This window comes from Bos indicus x Bos taurus, chromosome 3 (assembly GCF_003369695.1).
Source record: "Bos indicus x Bos taurus breed Angus x Brahman F1 hybrid chromosome 3, Bos_hybrid_MaternalHap_v2.0, whole genome shotgun sequence".
Lineage (NCBI taxonomy): Eukaryota > Metazoa > Chordata > Mammalia > Artiodactyla > Bovidae > Bos > Bos indicus x Bos taurus.
The window spans coordinates 27,695,523-27,712,030 of record NC_040078.1 but is presented as its reverse complement, the minus strand read 5'-3'; the positions used below and the strand labels follow the sequence as shown (position 1 = coordinate 27,712,030).

At 44.2% G+C, this 16,508-nt stretch overlaps 1 protein-coding gene across 2 annotated transcripts in view; it reads right to left on the bottom strand.

The window, feature by feature from the left end:
• CASQ2 (calsequestrin 2) overlaps positions 1 to 6,155 on the bottom strand; it is a 70,604-nt gene extending 64,449 nt beyond the window's left edge. The window contains exon 1 of one of the 2 annotated variants that reach the window (XM_027535906.1): positions 5,612 to 6,155. In XM_027535906.1, coding sequence (XP_027391707.1) covers positions 5,612 to 5,923 — 312 coding nt within the window. In that variant the 5' untranslated portion in view covers positions 5,924 to 6,155. The remainder of the gene's footprint in view (positions 1 to 5,611) is intronic. The other variant, XM_027535904.1, reaches the window with a different exon arrangement.
• Between the last annotated feature and the right edge of the window lie 10,353 nt (positions 6,156 to 16,508).

The window sequence follows — 16,508 nt, the reverse complement described above, 5'->3', positions numbered from 1 at the left end:
TGCACAGGACACCTGAAACTAACACACTGCAAATCAACTATACTTCAATAATTGTTTTTAATTAAAAGGATAAAATAGAAAAATTATTTTAAAAATATGTATGATCATCTAGTGGAGTCCTATGCCAACATTAACATCATGTTTGCCAAGAATTTAAAACTACTTAGTGACATAGGGGCACTCACAATATACTGAAATGAAAAAAGCAGGAAGTAAAACTATAAAAATGGTATACATCTAATTTAAAAGTGTGTTTTTATGCATAGAAAAAAAAAATACTGGAAAGAACTCTGTCAGAACACTAGCCATGTTTACTTCGGGGTGATTTTTCTTCGTCCACATCATCTCACACTCCTTGAGAGCGTGTTATTTTGTGGATGAAGTGCTCCACCAAGAGTCAGGATTGCCAGCTGTGTAAATCACATCACTGCAAGGCCACATCTATGACATGAGGGGTTCAGAACAATCTAGATGGTTCTCAAAGTTCTTTTGAGCTCTAACATATCAGACACTCATTCAAGAAACATAACATTTATAGAGCATCTGTATGGAGCTACGTATACTGCACCAACCCTGAGGTCTTCCAGAGGCAGGTTCCAGTCAAATGCAAAGCAGAGTTTGAGTGTGGCCTCCTGGTGCCATATTGCTTGCCCTTTTTATGACTAAGCTTTTTTAAAAATTCATTTTTTTTAATTTAAATTTATTTATTTTAATTAGAGGCTAATTACTTTATAATATTGTATTGGTTTTGCCATACATCAACATGATCTGCCACGGGTGTACACGTGTTCCCAATCCTGAACCATTATTTTTTAAGTTTAGCTGTGATGGATCTTAGTTGCAGCATGCAAACTCTCAGTTGAGACATGGAGGATATATTTCCCCAACCAGGGATCGAAATTGGGCCACCTCCATTGGGAGCGTAGAGTCTTAGCTACTGGACTACCAGGGACGTCCCTCTCTCTAAGCTTTTAATGGCCTCATATTCTTCCCTTTCTTCTCTTCCGCTTATCAAACCCTGCTTTCACGTAGAACTCAACCTTGATCAGATGGAGGTGTAAGTGAATGGCAATATCTTACAAGACTATCTCTTGCAGAACGGCTTGACTAAATAGGAATAAAAATTTTACCTAAAGGAACGAGGCCCTTGTGGCCAAATTTTAGGGAAAAGGTATCAAGTTGGAAAAGATTTTAGAGCTGTCAGAATCTTATCTCCTGGATTTCCCTTCCCCACCCTTGCTTTTTTGCCTAATAAATTCTATTTATTTTCACAAACCAATTCTTCTTTGTCATGCCTTCTACATGTCTCCCAGATAGCAGGGCATTTCCTCTTTCCTCTGCACTCCCAGAGGAGCTTATGTTGCCCTGCTATTATAGTGACTCCCTTGCACTGTGGATTTCATTAGTATTTCTTTGTAATTTCCACATTAGGCTGTGAGCCGCCTGAGTGTTTCATGTTCCCTGTATCCACAGCGAGCATCCTCAGGCCCAACCTAGAGTAAGTGGCAGATGTAAGACTAATTGACGGGCATTTTAGACCCCGAGTCAGGCAGTGACCTCCTCACCCTGTGGATGGGGCTATTTCTAGGTATTTCAATATCAATCCTTAAACAAACAGACCAAACACTGACCATAGTATCTTTGGGTTTTTATTAGAATGCATGGCCCTTTTTTAAAGTTAATTTTTATTAGAGTATAGTTGAACAGAAGAGACTGGTGGGCTACAGTTCATGGGGTCACAAAAGAGTCAGACCCTGAATTAGCGACTTAACAACAGCAGCAAGAATAGTTGCTTTACAACTTTGTGTTAGTCTCTTCCATAGAGCAAAGTGGATCAGCTCTGCTGCTGCTAAGTCGCTTCTGTCGTGTCCGACTCTATGTGACCCTATGGACAGCAGCCCACCAGGCTCCTCTGTCCCAGGGATTCTCCAGGCAAAAATACTGGAATGGGTTGCCATTTCCTTCTCCAATGCATGCATGCATGCTAAGTCGCTTCGGTCGTGTCTGACTCTGTGCGACCCCATAGATGGCAGCACACCAGGCTCCTCTGTCCACGGAATCCTCTAGGCAAGAATACTGGAGTGGGTTGCCATTTCCTTCTCCAGAACCAGCTATATGTTTACATATATCCCCTCTTTTTTGGATGTTTTCCCCATTTAGGTCAGGGATGGCCCTAATGCGAGGAGTTATGAACTTCTAATTCCTCACCTTCTAACCTTTAGAAATTCTCCAGGTTTATCAACTTGGGGGTGGCAACATCATTGGAGAGGGAGATCAATTTAATAGATTGAGATCAATATGTTTTTTAAATGAAACACAAGTATAGAAAAGAATAATAAGAAAGAAGACAAAAGAATTTTTGATCCAACTGCTCCCCAAATAGTAACGCGTTGTCCTGTGAAACTGTTGTTTCATTTATGCATGTACGTTCTGTGCACACGGGTCACAGTGAGCTATGATAGAAAACATGGGAAACCGCCTTCCGAAACCACTCGGAGGAAAGGAGCCCCACCCTTCCTGTGCTGTCTGCCCAGGGGCTGAGATTTCACTGCCTCCTGGCTGCAGCCTGGGAACTGCCCCCTCCCCCTTAGTTTGCACATACACAGCCCTGGAACTGGCAGGATATTGTCCTTAGCGTTTGTTTAGAGTCCAGGGAATTAAGAAGACAAAAATGGGCTTTTTTTGACCAGGAAGAAAATTTAGAGGTTCACACGCCCCCTCTCTTACCATTCCTGGGGTTCCTGGAACCAATCTGGTCCTGGATTCTGAGGCACGGCCTGCACCTGACAGGTGTCTCAGCAAAGGCCCCCCTTCCCTCCCCAACCCTCACGGAGGCAGCCCAGCCTCCTCCGGGGTTTGCATATTTGTATGAGCAGTGCCTCCTCTGCGACTCTGTGCTTCTCAAACCTTTGCTGATATGGCCGGCATCATCAGGCCCAGGCCCACAGGCTGAGCACTCTATTTAAGGAAGACTCTTGAAACAATCCTGAAGAGGGTATCCACCAGCAAGTTGTACATTGCCTCATTTGATTCAAGCAGTAAGGCAGTATAGGGACTAAAACTGCCTTCACCTACGCTAGTTGAATGGCCTTGGGCAACTTACCGCTCTGTGCCTCAGTTTCCCCATCTGAAGATGGGGATGGCAACTGTACCTACATCAGAGAAATACTATAAAGCTCAAACCAGCTACACATACAAAGTGCTTAGAACAATCCCTGCGCACAGTAAGCATTCAATAAATGGTGATTATTAATAATCATCCCATAAGCTTGTTGGACAATTGTTATTTTTCCAGATTTATAGATGAGAAAATGGGGTGCAGAGAACTTAAGTAACCTGCCCTATGTCGTGTGTCCAGGAGAGGCAAAGCCAGGATCTAAATCTAGATCTCCAGACTCCAAGTTCTGTGATCTTTTCCCTAAGGATTTAGGAGTCTGTGGGGCATCAAACCACCTCCTGTGCTGAACTTACACCTTGTCAGTCTCTGCTGGGCATTCCTGGATCAAAGGTGGCTGGAAGGATGGTGAGTCCAGGGCAAAGTCCCTTCTCAGGATTTTGCTTGGGAACACAGAATTTGTCTTTGAGGGAGAATGTGTGTGTGTGACAGGAAATCAGAAATTGGGGTCACGGCTTGCACTGGCACTCTTTTTGAGTTCTAGGCTAAGTTGACAGTGGTGAGCATATATGGTAGAGTCCTTGTGGCTTCAGCTAACTTTTCATAAAATTGTCACTATAATTGAGTAGGGCAGTTTGAGATGGAGATGGTAATGTGAGTGAGGATTTCTTGGGCTGAGCAGCAGCTGTGCTGTATGTCCTGGTTTTTTTCCAGCCTGAGATTTTCCTGTATATATAGTACAAAGACCTAATAACTGTCTCTGCTTTTTCCTTACTTATAACTCACAGAGGGAACTGAACTTCCATGTTCAGGCCCCGGAATAGAGCCTGAGGAAAAAGATAATGGGCATGATGATATTTTTAAGATGCTTAGTTTTTCATCCACCAGAGCTCTCTGTAATGACCATGCTGCCATATATAAATCCTCTGAAAATAGATATGTGTATGATGATCGAGAGACACAGGATTCTGCAATGCTTTTAAAATTATCAAAGATATTTTGATGTATTTGGGATGGTTTTCCTGGATTTTATTATGTACTCAGTCGTGTCCTGTTCTTTGTAACCCCATGGACTGTAGCCCACCAGGTTCCTCTGTCCATGGGGTTTCCCAGGCAGGAATACTGGAGTGGGTTGCTATTTCCTTCTCCAAGGGATCTTCCTGACCCAGGGATCAAACCCGAGTCTCCTGCATTGGCAGGCAGATTCTTTACCACTGTGCTGCCTGGGAAGCCTGGATTTTCTTATAGTCAATTTTTTTTTTTTTTTTTTTTGAGAACTAAAATCCACATGGGTTTTCTATGATAATTCTGTTCATCAAAGTATTTTATTATAATGTATGTCAGTTATGTCTCAATAAAACTGAAAGAAAAAGAACGAAAAGGCATCTGATTGAGCTGAGCTTTCTGGTGGGGCTGGTCTCCACTTTTTGCAAATAGGTGCATAGGCTGAGCCGAGCCTGGGGACTGATGAGGGATCTCGGTGCTTACTAGAATTCTTGGCACTCCCAGGTGCTCCTGAGTGTAACCGATCCGAAACTGTCCAGGAGGAGCTACGGGAGGGGTTCCTGGGTCACTCACGTGGGATTAAAGAGCCAGCCCCTGCGCCAGCTTCACAGAGAGGCCAGTAACGCAGACAGAATAAGAACTGACTTCGGCATCTTCCCTGACCTCACACCAAGAGCTTTCTGAGAAAAAGAAGTACTCCCGTTACTGAACACGCAGCCAAGATCTTCCCACATCTTGTGTGTGGTGTTGACTGATACCGAGTCCCAAGAGGGGAGCATTGCTTAGTGGTGCTCCCCATCTGACCCACAAGCAGAGGCAAGGTCAAATGACTTCTGCCGCCCCAAGATCGTGGGCAGACTTACAGGAACAGAGAGTAGGAAATTAGTATACCAAATGAAGCCTGCACAGAACCCTGAATTGCATGTCATTCAGGCCTTTTAACAATAGCTTTAACATTCTCTGAGGAAAAGAGTGGCTGGAACCACTGCCCTTGAGAAATCAAGAGGGCTGCCAGCTGATAGACTTTACAACTTTACAGACTATAATGCATTGGGCAGACTTCCCTGCTGGCTCAGTGTAAAGAATCCTCCTGCCAATACAGAAGACGTGGGTTCGATCCCTAGGTCAGGAAGATCCCCTGAAGAAGGGAATGGCAACCCACTCCAGTATTCTTGCCTGGAGAATCCCATGGACAGAGGAGGCTGGCATGCTACGGTCCGTGGGTCGCAAAAGAGTCAGATACGACTTAGCAACTAAACAACAACGACAAGCAGTGCAGTGCGCAGCGCGATCACTCGTCCTGTCTGAAGAGTCTGAACACACCTCTGTTTTTCACACATCCCAGCTTTGCAAGACTTCCAGTTTTGTATAAGATTGAAATGGGGCAAGACTTCAGGATATATTCTCAGCACCCTGGGGTCCCCGCATCGCCATCACGGGCCAGTTCCCACCTCCTTGGACGACGTGGTCCGAGGGCCCCCTCCCACTCACCTCCAGCACGATTTCTTTCAGTTGGAACTGTTTCTGCACGACTTTATCTGAAGATAGGGGCTCATGGTAGTAGAGGCAGAGCAAGTCATATTTCTTCAAAACCTGCTTGAAGTTCTTCTCGGTTAGACTGACCACGCGGTCCTTGCCATCATAGGTGGGGAAGTTCAGTCCCTCCTCTGCCCTGCAGGAGGACAGCAGGTAGACCCCCACCACAAACAGGTGGGCTCTCTTCATCTGGGCAAAATGTTTCTTTCCCAGAAACGCTGATGGTAGGAAAGTGAATGGAGCCTTAGAGGACTTGCTGGGAGTCATGGGGAGCAGAGAGGCTGATCTGGTCTCTCTCCCTGGCCCTCCCTGGGCCCGAGAACCCTGTCTTCACCTCTGCAGGCTGCTGACTGTAGCCGTGGGCTCAGACAAAGCGAGCAGAGGCTCACACCCATGCATGTGTGGAACTGGAGCCAGGCTGGGCCACCCAGCCCCAGATAGCTTGCATAGCTCTGCCCAGCCCGTGTCTCATCTGGAACTCCATTTTTAGGATGCAGTTGTTTCAGGCTAAAAATAAATCATGCGATGAATAAAAAAGTTAGATATGGCCCTGTTGAGGGATTCGCTGATACAGTTTGTCAGGCTGGTGGAGAGGGAGGAGGCAGGAGGGAGACAGGGGAACATGCGCACATGAAATGAGGCCAGAAAGGTCAGAGGAGAGACATTCACTTGGAGGGAGGAGGACAAAAGGAGAGGAGGAGACATGGGATTGTGACGTGTGAGTGTGCAGGGGTCACTCAGATGCTATTGAATCAGTCCATTATCCCAGGGAATGATGTCAGCCTGTCCCTTCCTGGCAGGATGCTCATCTGCACCCCCCTCCCTCCCCCCCCCTCCGCCTACTCACCACTGACCTAGGGCCCAGCCCGACCCCCAGGTGGACTTGACGTTCTGCACCTGCCCTCCCCTGGCTGGCCGCTGCTCCGTGTCCCCCATGGCTCTGCCAGTCACTGAGCAAGGGATCTAGGGTCACCCTTTCTCTGTGGAAAGAGCTCCAGAGACCCCAGCCCACCAGGGTCACAGTTGTTCTCCTTCTGCCCCTGCTCATGGCTTAACGTTGCTGACACCAGGAGCTCCTGCCCCATTATAAAATTAAATATAGTAAAAGTTCAACTATCTTCTTCAGAAACCTTCTTAGGCTTTTCGTTATCATCCCTGTCATCTTCTTTTTTAACATTAACCCCCAATGTATCATTTTTGCCCCTTTCCTCTTCATTAGAGACAGACTGCTGTAGAGAGTCCAGAAGCCAGATAGATCTGAGTTCAAGTCCACGCTCTGCTTCTTAATGGCTGAATGGACTTTGGAGGGTCACTTACCCTCTCTGATTTTCCATCCATCACCTCCACCCCGCTCCTTGTGAAGTGGGGATAATTATAACTATATTGTAAGGCTTGGAACATAGAGATGGAAAAACATGGTGCAAAGCAGTTACTCAAACATAGCAGCTGTTATATTACTCCATTCTTCTTGGAGATGGTGGAACATAGGTTATTATCATAATTACTTGTCAGTTTCCAATAGTAATTGTTTGTGAACCCTTTTCTCTCTGCCTTCTTCTTGAATCCATCAGGTATTTGGGGCAGATGTGATTAAAAGGTCATTGCACAGAGAGCTAACTGAGCTTCAGGGAGCTCAGCACCTAGTCAGAGATCGTGTTACTGACTGCCTGCTGGTAGAGGGTAGGCAGAGAGTTCAGTTCTAGCCCGGAGCCCAGTACTCTTGGGTGCTTTCACTCTGATGGGGTAATTCCCCCATAGACACCTCTTTTCTTAAAAAACTCCATCTTTTCCTGTCAAACAACAGTCCACTCTTGTCCTTCCACTCTTCAAAGTGGTCTATGGCTCTCACGATTTAGGCCGAGTTTTTGTCTTCTTTTGGTTGGAGAGTCAGCTTTGGAAATAGCAAGGACTCTGTCCCATACAAACTTGGCAGGGGACAGAACGTAAAAAGAGAGTCAATGGCCTACATGACTGGAAGCAGTCCTCTCTACTGCAGCCAGAGGGCCTGATGCTGAGGGCAGGCCAGTGGGAGTTTCTTCAGAACACTTTCACATCCAGGAAGCCAGGACCTTGGGGAACCCAGGACCTTGGGGAACCCATCACTGAAACCCATGACAGCATTTGGTTCTTTTTGATGGTCACTTTGCCAGGCTTTTAAAGATAGAGTCAAGAATAGCCGTTCTAAGATGTGGTTAGCTTTTCAGATCATTGGCAAGCATGCAAGATCTCTGCTTTCTTTAGAAAATTTAGGGGGAAAAAGATTGTCACATGAAACAGTGTATGTCTTGTCTTTTCGAGGTCAGCTTCCCAAAACTGTTCCCAGTTGTCTCAATCTCATCGACTTATCTTTATTTAGAATTTGCTCCACTTTTCTTAATATATGTTTTTTTTTTAATGTTACCAAAAGACTGGGAGAAGTTTAAAGTCAGAGTCTTTGAATTTTGCACTGACTTACAACTGATGAGAAGTACCAAGGCAAAGGGATAAGTTTTAAAAATTCAGCTTAGCCCTCAAGTCTGTCTTAAGACTAACTGGTTATCAATAGAAAAAAAGCCCCAGTGTGGCAAGTTCCTGTCCCTAAATGCCGGCTCTGTTTGGGGCCTCAAGCCCAGCCTGAGGATGGCTCGGCCACAGACACCTGTTGTGATCGTTTCCCACTGTCCCCCACACCTAGACGTGGAGGCCAAAATGTGTGTCTCACTCTTGATGGCTTAGGTTTGCCTGGTTGAACCCTGTCTATGTCCCAGCCATCTTTTCTCCGTGTCTTTTATTGTTTTCATTTTTCTTTTGCCTTCTTGCTTCCCAACTCTAATGTATTTATTTTGTAAACAAGGGGTGCTTCTGACACTTCTGAGTCAACTTGGCATCTGGCAGGTTAACTTTTCATTCCAGTTTTCACGGCTTCCCAAGTCAGGGTCACCTACACTGCCCAGTTTATGTGGCTGTGCTGAAGTGTGCGAGTGTCTCTATGTGCTGTTAGCAGGCATTTTTGGTCTTTGTCTTTAAACAAGAAAGGATAAAACAAAGTAAACAAATCAACATAAATGTATTGTCACAGTATATGATGTAGGCCCCTTGTTTTTGCTGGCAGTTTCCAGTCCCTCACTCTGAGTGGCCTCTCCCTAGAGTCCCTTACTCTAACCTCACCCCTTTCATTTGTTCACTTTTGACAGGTGGCAGGACAGCTTTGCATCTGTTATTTAACTGGATCTTCACCATAGCTCACTTTACAGATGAATCAGGATTTGAAGCCACGATCTTTCATATATTAAGTAAACGTTAATAAAATTTTATGGGGCATCTCTTATGTACCAGACACTCTACTGGGTAGTGGAGTGGGACACGGTGTTCATCTGAACTCACTGAGTTTATATCCGAGAGAGGAAACAAACAGTACATAATCAGTGTATGTATTGGGGGGTGTGTGTGTGTGCACCCGTGTAAAATTGGACTTCAAACAGAGGCATGTGCTCTAAAGATCAGCTGAGGACAAGGGAGAAACTGTAACAGTGTGTAGGAGGTGGCCCGTTTGGACTGAGGGTGAAGGAAGGCATCTTCAAGGAGGGAACCTAGGAGCAGCAGGGAGGGGAGAAGCAGAGGGCAAGCTTCTTCCAGGGAGAAGCGGCCAGCACCTCCGCGCTGAGACCTACGGGCATTCCACCACTAGGGGGCGCTGCATCCACAGCCTCCGTCCTATGAAAGCATCAGATTTCACTCCGGACTTCTTTGTCAGTATATGGGCTGACACCTACATGGCAGGGTCCACAGGACAGGGAACCTATCTGAATGACTGGGAAGCAGCTCAGAGAGAGCTGAGGCTCGGAAGTCAGGAGACCTTGGTCTGGAAAGGCCCAGCCCGGCTGTGCGACCTTGGTGAATCTCCTCACCTCTCGATCCTCGCATTTCTAATTTGTGGAAAAAAGGGTCAGACCCACTGGTCTCCCATAGCCCCTTTCTGGCTCTAAAAATCTAGAATTTGTTCCGGCCGTAGAGTATTTTCTTTTCCCAGAAGAGACTTTGGCACAGGCCATAGGTTTGAGGAAGCTTGTTGACTATTAAGCTGCAAAGGGTTTGATGGGCGTATCTCTTACAAGTCCGAGCTTGCCTCTCCCCTAAGGCGGAGAAGTCTAGGATGTTACTGCCTCCAAAGGCCCCTTCTTTGGCTAAAATGCTCCACCTAGTGGGCAAAGCGGAGTATGGCATCTTTCTTTTTTTGAGCCCCTTCCTCCCTCACCTTTGGCTGGGCCACTGGTGGGGATAGTTAGCCTGCTGGCCTGGAAGGCAAAATTCCAGAAATGTTTGAGTCTACAGCCCTGTGCTCCACGGCCTCAGGCTTCCTCTGGTCAAATCTGAGCAGTCCTGTCAGCAGCCCCCAAGACCCTCCTTTTCCTCTTGACTCTGAATATCAGGCTCCCTGGCACCAGAAAACTAAATAGAACTGAACAGAAAAGATCAATGCTTGGTTGAAAAAGAGCTAGGCTGTATAACAGTCCACGTTTTAACAAATGTCACTTCCTCAGGGAGACCCATGAGTGTAGACCAGAGGCTAACTTTCACCCCCCCTTGTACCATACTTCTTGGAAACACCCCTTCCACTGGGGATTCTTTCTCTGCAGACTGAGCCTCCTAGGAGCCAGGACAGCATCTGTTCAAAGTATTCCTTGAAACCTGCCTTGCCAATAGTAGTTCTCATTAAATATTTGTTCAATAAATGTGAAGCACTTACTTTGTACCAGGTCTTATTTTAAGTACTTTACAAAATTTAACTTTTTTTGGTTTTTTTCATAGTTTGGCTGTGCCGGATCTTTGTTGCAGTGCGTGGATTCTTTGTTCCGGCGTGCAGGCTTTCTCTAGTCGAGGCATGTGAACTTGGTTGCCCCTCGGCAGGTAGAATCTTAGTTCCCAAGACCAGGGATGGAACCCGAGTCCCTTGCTTTTGAAGGCAGATTCTCAAGCACTGGACTGCCAGGAAAGTCCTTAGCTATTCTTAAAAACCCTAGAGTATAACACAGGGAGCTCAGCCCGGGGCTCTGTGACAACCTAGAGGAGTGGGATGGAGTCAGGGGTGAGAGAGAGGGAGGTTCAAGAGCAAAGGACATATGTATACGTACGGCTGATTCATATTGTGTATAGCAGAAAACAACACAACCTTGTAGAAGCAATTACCCTCCAATTTAAAATAAATTTGGAGAAGGAAATGGCAACCCACTCCAGTATTCCTGCCTGGGAAATCCCATGGATGGAGGAGCCTGGTGGGCTACAGTCTGTGGGGTCACAAAGAGTTGGACATGACTGAGTGACTGAGCAATTAAAATATATTTTTTTTAAAAAAGCAGAAACAAACCCTACGAGGCTGATAGTTTCAGTATTCCTAGATAAATAAGCCAAGGCACAGAAGGTCACTAGTGACGGCAGAGCTGGGATTTGAACCCAGAAGGTGGATTTTGTGCTTCGTTTCTGTCTTCCCTGCCACTTGCAACCACAGCTAGATGCCTCTTACAGGGGGCTCAGGAAGTCACTTGGACTAGCCAGGAATCACTTCAGAAACAATAGATGGGTCTCCACAACATGACCTGGGGGTAGGTTCTGAGTTTTGGCCCTGCCCTGAGGCACCTCCTGTGCTGTGTGCGTCGGAGGAAAAGCAAGAAGGGGACTAATGTTTCAGTGCTTGCAATGAGCCAGTCACTGGGCTCATTACATTTTATACATCATCTCATTTACAATTCTATCAAGCTGAGTGCTCTTCCTTCCATTTAACAGTTGATGAAACTGAGATTCAAGATCAAGTAGTCTCCCAAATTAGTATAGCTCATAAGTAGCAGAGACCAGATCTGGACCCTGTTCTTTCTGACTTGTCACGACCCCAGGCTGTTCTGCATAAGGAGGGGAACCTTCTCTGTCTCCATGGGGGAAAAACAGAAATAGAAAAACTTAGGTTACAGAAAATTTAGAGGACATGAAAATAAAAACAAACCAGCATTTTTTTTTAACAATAGAGAAAAGAGGAACAATTGGGAAAAAAAGAGAAGAAAGAAAAAGAGAAGTTTAGTTCAGAAAGAAATGTACACAAGAGCAAATAAAGGGAAAACTGAAGATTTATTTGTCCTGGAACTGGTGGGAAATATAGACTTCTCAGGGAAAGCAATAAAACAACAGGAAAACAAAACCAAAAATCACCTGGATATAGAGATTATGTCAGGATGTCCAAGCGGAGAATGTGATAGGTAGAATACTGGCCAGCATCTACTCCCCAAGATCTCCAGGCCCTAATCATTTCCTTGTGAACTTCAGAATTTGATCATAAAGTTAAAAAAAAAAAAAAAAAAAGTCTGTTGAGATTTTGATCGTATTTACTATATAAACCTGTTTGGGGAGGATTTACAGCTTTACAATATTGAGCTTTCTTAAACATGAACGATGTGTATATCTTTCCATAGATTTAGGTCTTTGATTTCTTTTGGCAGCTTTTTGTGGTTTTCAGTATACAGGCCTCATAGTGTCTTTTGTGAGGTTTATCTGGTACTATTTCATATTTTTATGGTATTAAAATGACACCTACAAAATTTTTTTTTCACTTTTTAAAAAACGTTTATTTATTTATTTGGGCTTCCCAGGTGGCCCTAGTGGTAAAGAACCTGCCTGCCAGTGCAGGAGACATAAAAGATGCAAGTTCGATTCCTGGGTTGGGAAGATCTCCTGGAGGGGGGCATGGCAACCCATTCCAGTATTCTGGCCTGGAGAATCCCATGGACAGCTGAGCCTGGCCGGCTACAGTCTGTAGGGTCGCAAAGAGTCAGACCTGACTGAAGCAACTTAGCATGCACAGGTATACCCCTTTATTTATTTCTTTTTGACTGTGGTGGGCCTTGGTTGCTGAGAGGGCGTGTCTCTAGCTGCAGCGATCAGGGGCTGCTCTCTGGTGGTGGTGCTCGGGCTTCTCGTGGTGGTTTCTCGGTTTCAGAGCACAGGCTCCAGGCGCACAGGCTCCAGTAGTTGTGGGTGGGCTTAGCTGCTCTGCAACATGTGGGCTCTTTCTGGACCAGGGATCGAATCCGGGTCTCCTGGATTGGCAGGCGGATTCCTATCCACCATACCACCAGGGAAGTCCCTGTTCTGCTGTTTTCTTGCTTGCATTGTTCCCTACAAGCAATTGTTGTCATCTTTATCTTTTTTGCTTTGTAAATAAATTTTTTCCCCATGGTTGTTTTTAAGATTTTCTTTTTGTTCATAGATTTTTAGCAATTGGATTCTGATATGTCTTCAGTGGTTTGGTTTTCTTCATGTTTCTGTGCTTGGGGTTTATTGTACTCCTTGGAATTACGGGTTCATAGTTTTCGCTGCATTTGTTAAATGTTTGACCATTATGTTTTCAAGCATTTTTTCTGTTTGAAGTATTTTTTTAGTTAAGACTCCAACTACACGTATGAGTCACTTGGAATTAGCTCACAGCTCAAGGACGCTCTTTTCATCTTCTGAGATTCTCTTTTCCTCCCTGTGTTTCATTTTAGGTAGTTTCTATTGCTAAGTCTTCAGGTTCACTCGTCTTTTCTTCTTCAACATGCAATCTTTTGTTAATTCCAGCCAGTGTATTTTTTCATCTCGAGCATTATAGTTTCTATTTCTAATAGTCTGACTTAGATCTTTTTCTATCTTCCTTGAATTAAATTTATGAAGCTATGGGGTATAATTATATTAACTATCCTAATGTCCTTGTCTGCTAATTCTCACAACTGCTTTGGTTCTGGGTCAGTTTCAATTCTTCTCATCAGTATGGGGTCATATTTTCTTGCTTCTTTGAATGTCTGATAATATTTGATTGGATGCCAGACTTTGTGAATTAATACCTCACTGAGTGCTTCATTTAAAACTTTTTGTAAATCTTCTTAAACTCTGTTCTGTGATGAAGTTAATTGTTTAGAAAGTTTCATCCATTCTGGTTTTAGTTGTAACATTTTTCCCCCCTACAGGAACAGAACAGCAATTAGCATAAGACTCATCTCCACTGCTGAGACAAGACTCTTTTGAGCAGTCTACCCAGTGTCTTGTGAATTATGAGGTTTTTTCAGTCTGGCTGGTGGAAACAGGCCCTCTCGGTGACTCTACAGGAGCAGAGGATACTGTTCCATCTAGTCTAATACTTTTGGACCATTCTTTTCCCAGTCTCATGTAGTTTCCTTATACACATGCACTCATCATTATTCTGTTCAATACTGAATGGGGACCTCTGTCGTCTTCATGGTTGTCTGTACAGCTCTCTACTCAGGTTCTATGACCTGTGGACTTTAGCTTTTTGGTCTCGTTAAACCCTCAGCTCCTTCTCTTCAACACAGGGACTCTGTCTTGTTTCCCCCTTTCTGTTCTACCCTTAGAGGCTCTCTCCAGGCAGTGAAATTGAAAGTGAGAATCGCTCTGTCTTGTCCAACTCTTGGCAACCCCATGGACTATACAGTGCATGGAATTCTCCAGGCCAGAATACTAGAGTGGGTAGCCTTTCCCTTCTCCAGAGGATCTTCCCAACCCAAGTATCAAACCCAGGTCTCCTGAATTGCAGGCGGATTCTTTACCAGCTGAGACACAAGGAAAGCCCAAGAGTACTGGAGTGAGTAGCATATCCCTTCTCCAGGGGATCTTCCCAACCCAGGAATCAGAGGTCTCCTCCCACATTGCAGGCAGATTCTTTACCAATTGAGCTATCAGGGAAGCTCTTCCCCAGCAGTATGCTGGGGCAATTGTAGGGCTTGATTCTTTTGTTTCTTCTCTCTCGGGGGTCACACTCTTTTGCTGCCTGAAGTACAGTGTCTTAAAAAACTGTTATTTCAAATGTTTTTCTAGGGTTGTTTTCTTTTTTTTTTTTTTGGTTGTTTCAGTTGGAAGAATAAATTGGTCCCTGTTACTCCATTTTGGCCGGAAGCAGAAGCCTTGGGAAATTGAAATTTAGTTATAGATTATATAAGCAAAAATAGACAAGAACTTCTTTTATGATATAATGTGGGTCATTCTTATAGATTGCATTTATCTTAACAAATTTAGTTTTTATAATTTTTTAGTTTATTTCTAAATAATTATGAAAGCTAAACTTATAGCAGTGAGATTATGTTAGGATCCAAGTAACAAAAGCCCCATGCAAGCTGGCTTAGCTCATATTACTGGAGGCAGGGAAGGCTGTCAGGTTGGTATGATTCATTTGCGTAACAATGTCATCAAGATCTTTTCTGTTTTCAACTCTCTGCTCTATCTTCTCTTGTCTTAAATCCTCATCATATTATTGATTATACCTGGTTGTTGATTGATGACTGAAAACAACTCTTGGGGTCATGCTTTCTCTTCCACTTCCAGGAAGAGAATGTGGGTATTTTTGCCCCCCAGAACCACCAGAAACCATCTTTTCTAATCTCCTAAGTTAACATTAGGTAGGGAATTCCTTGGTGGCTCAGACAGTAAAGAATCTGCCTGAAATGCAAAGCAGAAGATGTTAAGAAGAGGTGGCAAGAATATACAGAAAAACTGTTTAAAAAAAAAATCTTAATGATCCAGATAACCATGATGGTGTGATCACTCAGCTAGAGCCAAACATCTTAGAATGAGAAGAGAAAATGAGCCTTAGGAAGCATCACTACAAACAGAGCTAGTGGAAGTGATGGAATTCCAGCTGAGCTATTTCGGATCTTGATAGATGATGATGCTGTTAAAGTGCCGCACTCAATATGCCAGGAAATTTGGAAAACTCAGCAGTGGCCACAGGACTGGAAAAGGTCAGTTTTCATTCCAATCCCAAAGAAAGGCAATGCCAAAGAATGTTCAAATTACCGCACAATTGCCCTCATCTCACACGCTAGCAAAATAATGCTCAAAATTCTCCAAGGTAGGCTTCAACAGTATGTAAACTGAGAACTTCCTGATGTTCAAGCTGGATTTAGAAAAGGCAGAGGAACCAGAGATCAAATTGCCAACATCTGTTGGATCATCTAAAAAAACAAGAGAATTCCAGAAAAACATCTCCTTCTGCTTCATTGATTACGCTAAAGCCTTTTACTATGTGGCTCACAACAAACTGTGGAAAATATCTTAAAGAGATAGGAATACCAGACCACCTAACCTGCCACCTGAGAAACCTGTATGCTGGTCAAGAAGCAGCAGTCAGAGCCAGACATGAAACAACAGACTGGTTCCAAATTGGGAAAGGAGTACATCAAGGCTTTTACCCTGCTTATTTAACTTATATGCAGAGCACATCATGTGAAATGCCAGGCTGGATGAAGCACAAGCTGGAATCAAGATTGCAGGAGAAATATCCATAACCTCAGATATACAGATGATACCACCCTTATGACAGAAAGTGAAGAGAAACTAAAGAGTCTGTTGATGAGTGTAAAAGAGGAGAGTGAAAAAGCTTGCTTAAAACTCAAGATTCAAAAAACTAAGATCATGAAATCCGATCCTGTAACTTCATGGCAAATAGATGGAGAAACAATGGAAACAGCAAGAGACTTTATTTTGAGGGGCTCCAAAATCACTGCAGATGGTGACTGCAGCCATGAAATTAAGACACTTGCTCCTTGGAAGAAAAGCTATGACAAATCTAGACAGCATATTAAAAAGCAGAGACGTTACTTTGCCTGCAAGGTCCATCTAGTCAAAGCTATGGTTTTTCCAGTAGTCGTGTATGGATGTGATGGTTGGACCAAAAAGAAGGCTGAGCACCAAAATATAAATGCTTTTGAACTGTGGTGTTGGAGAAGACTCTTGAGTGTCCCTTGGATTGCAAGGAGATCAAACCAGTCAATCCTAAAGGAAATCAACTCTGAATATTCACTGGAAGGACTGATGCTGGCGCTGAAATTCCAATACTTTG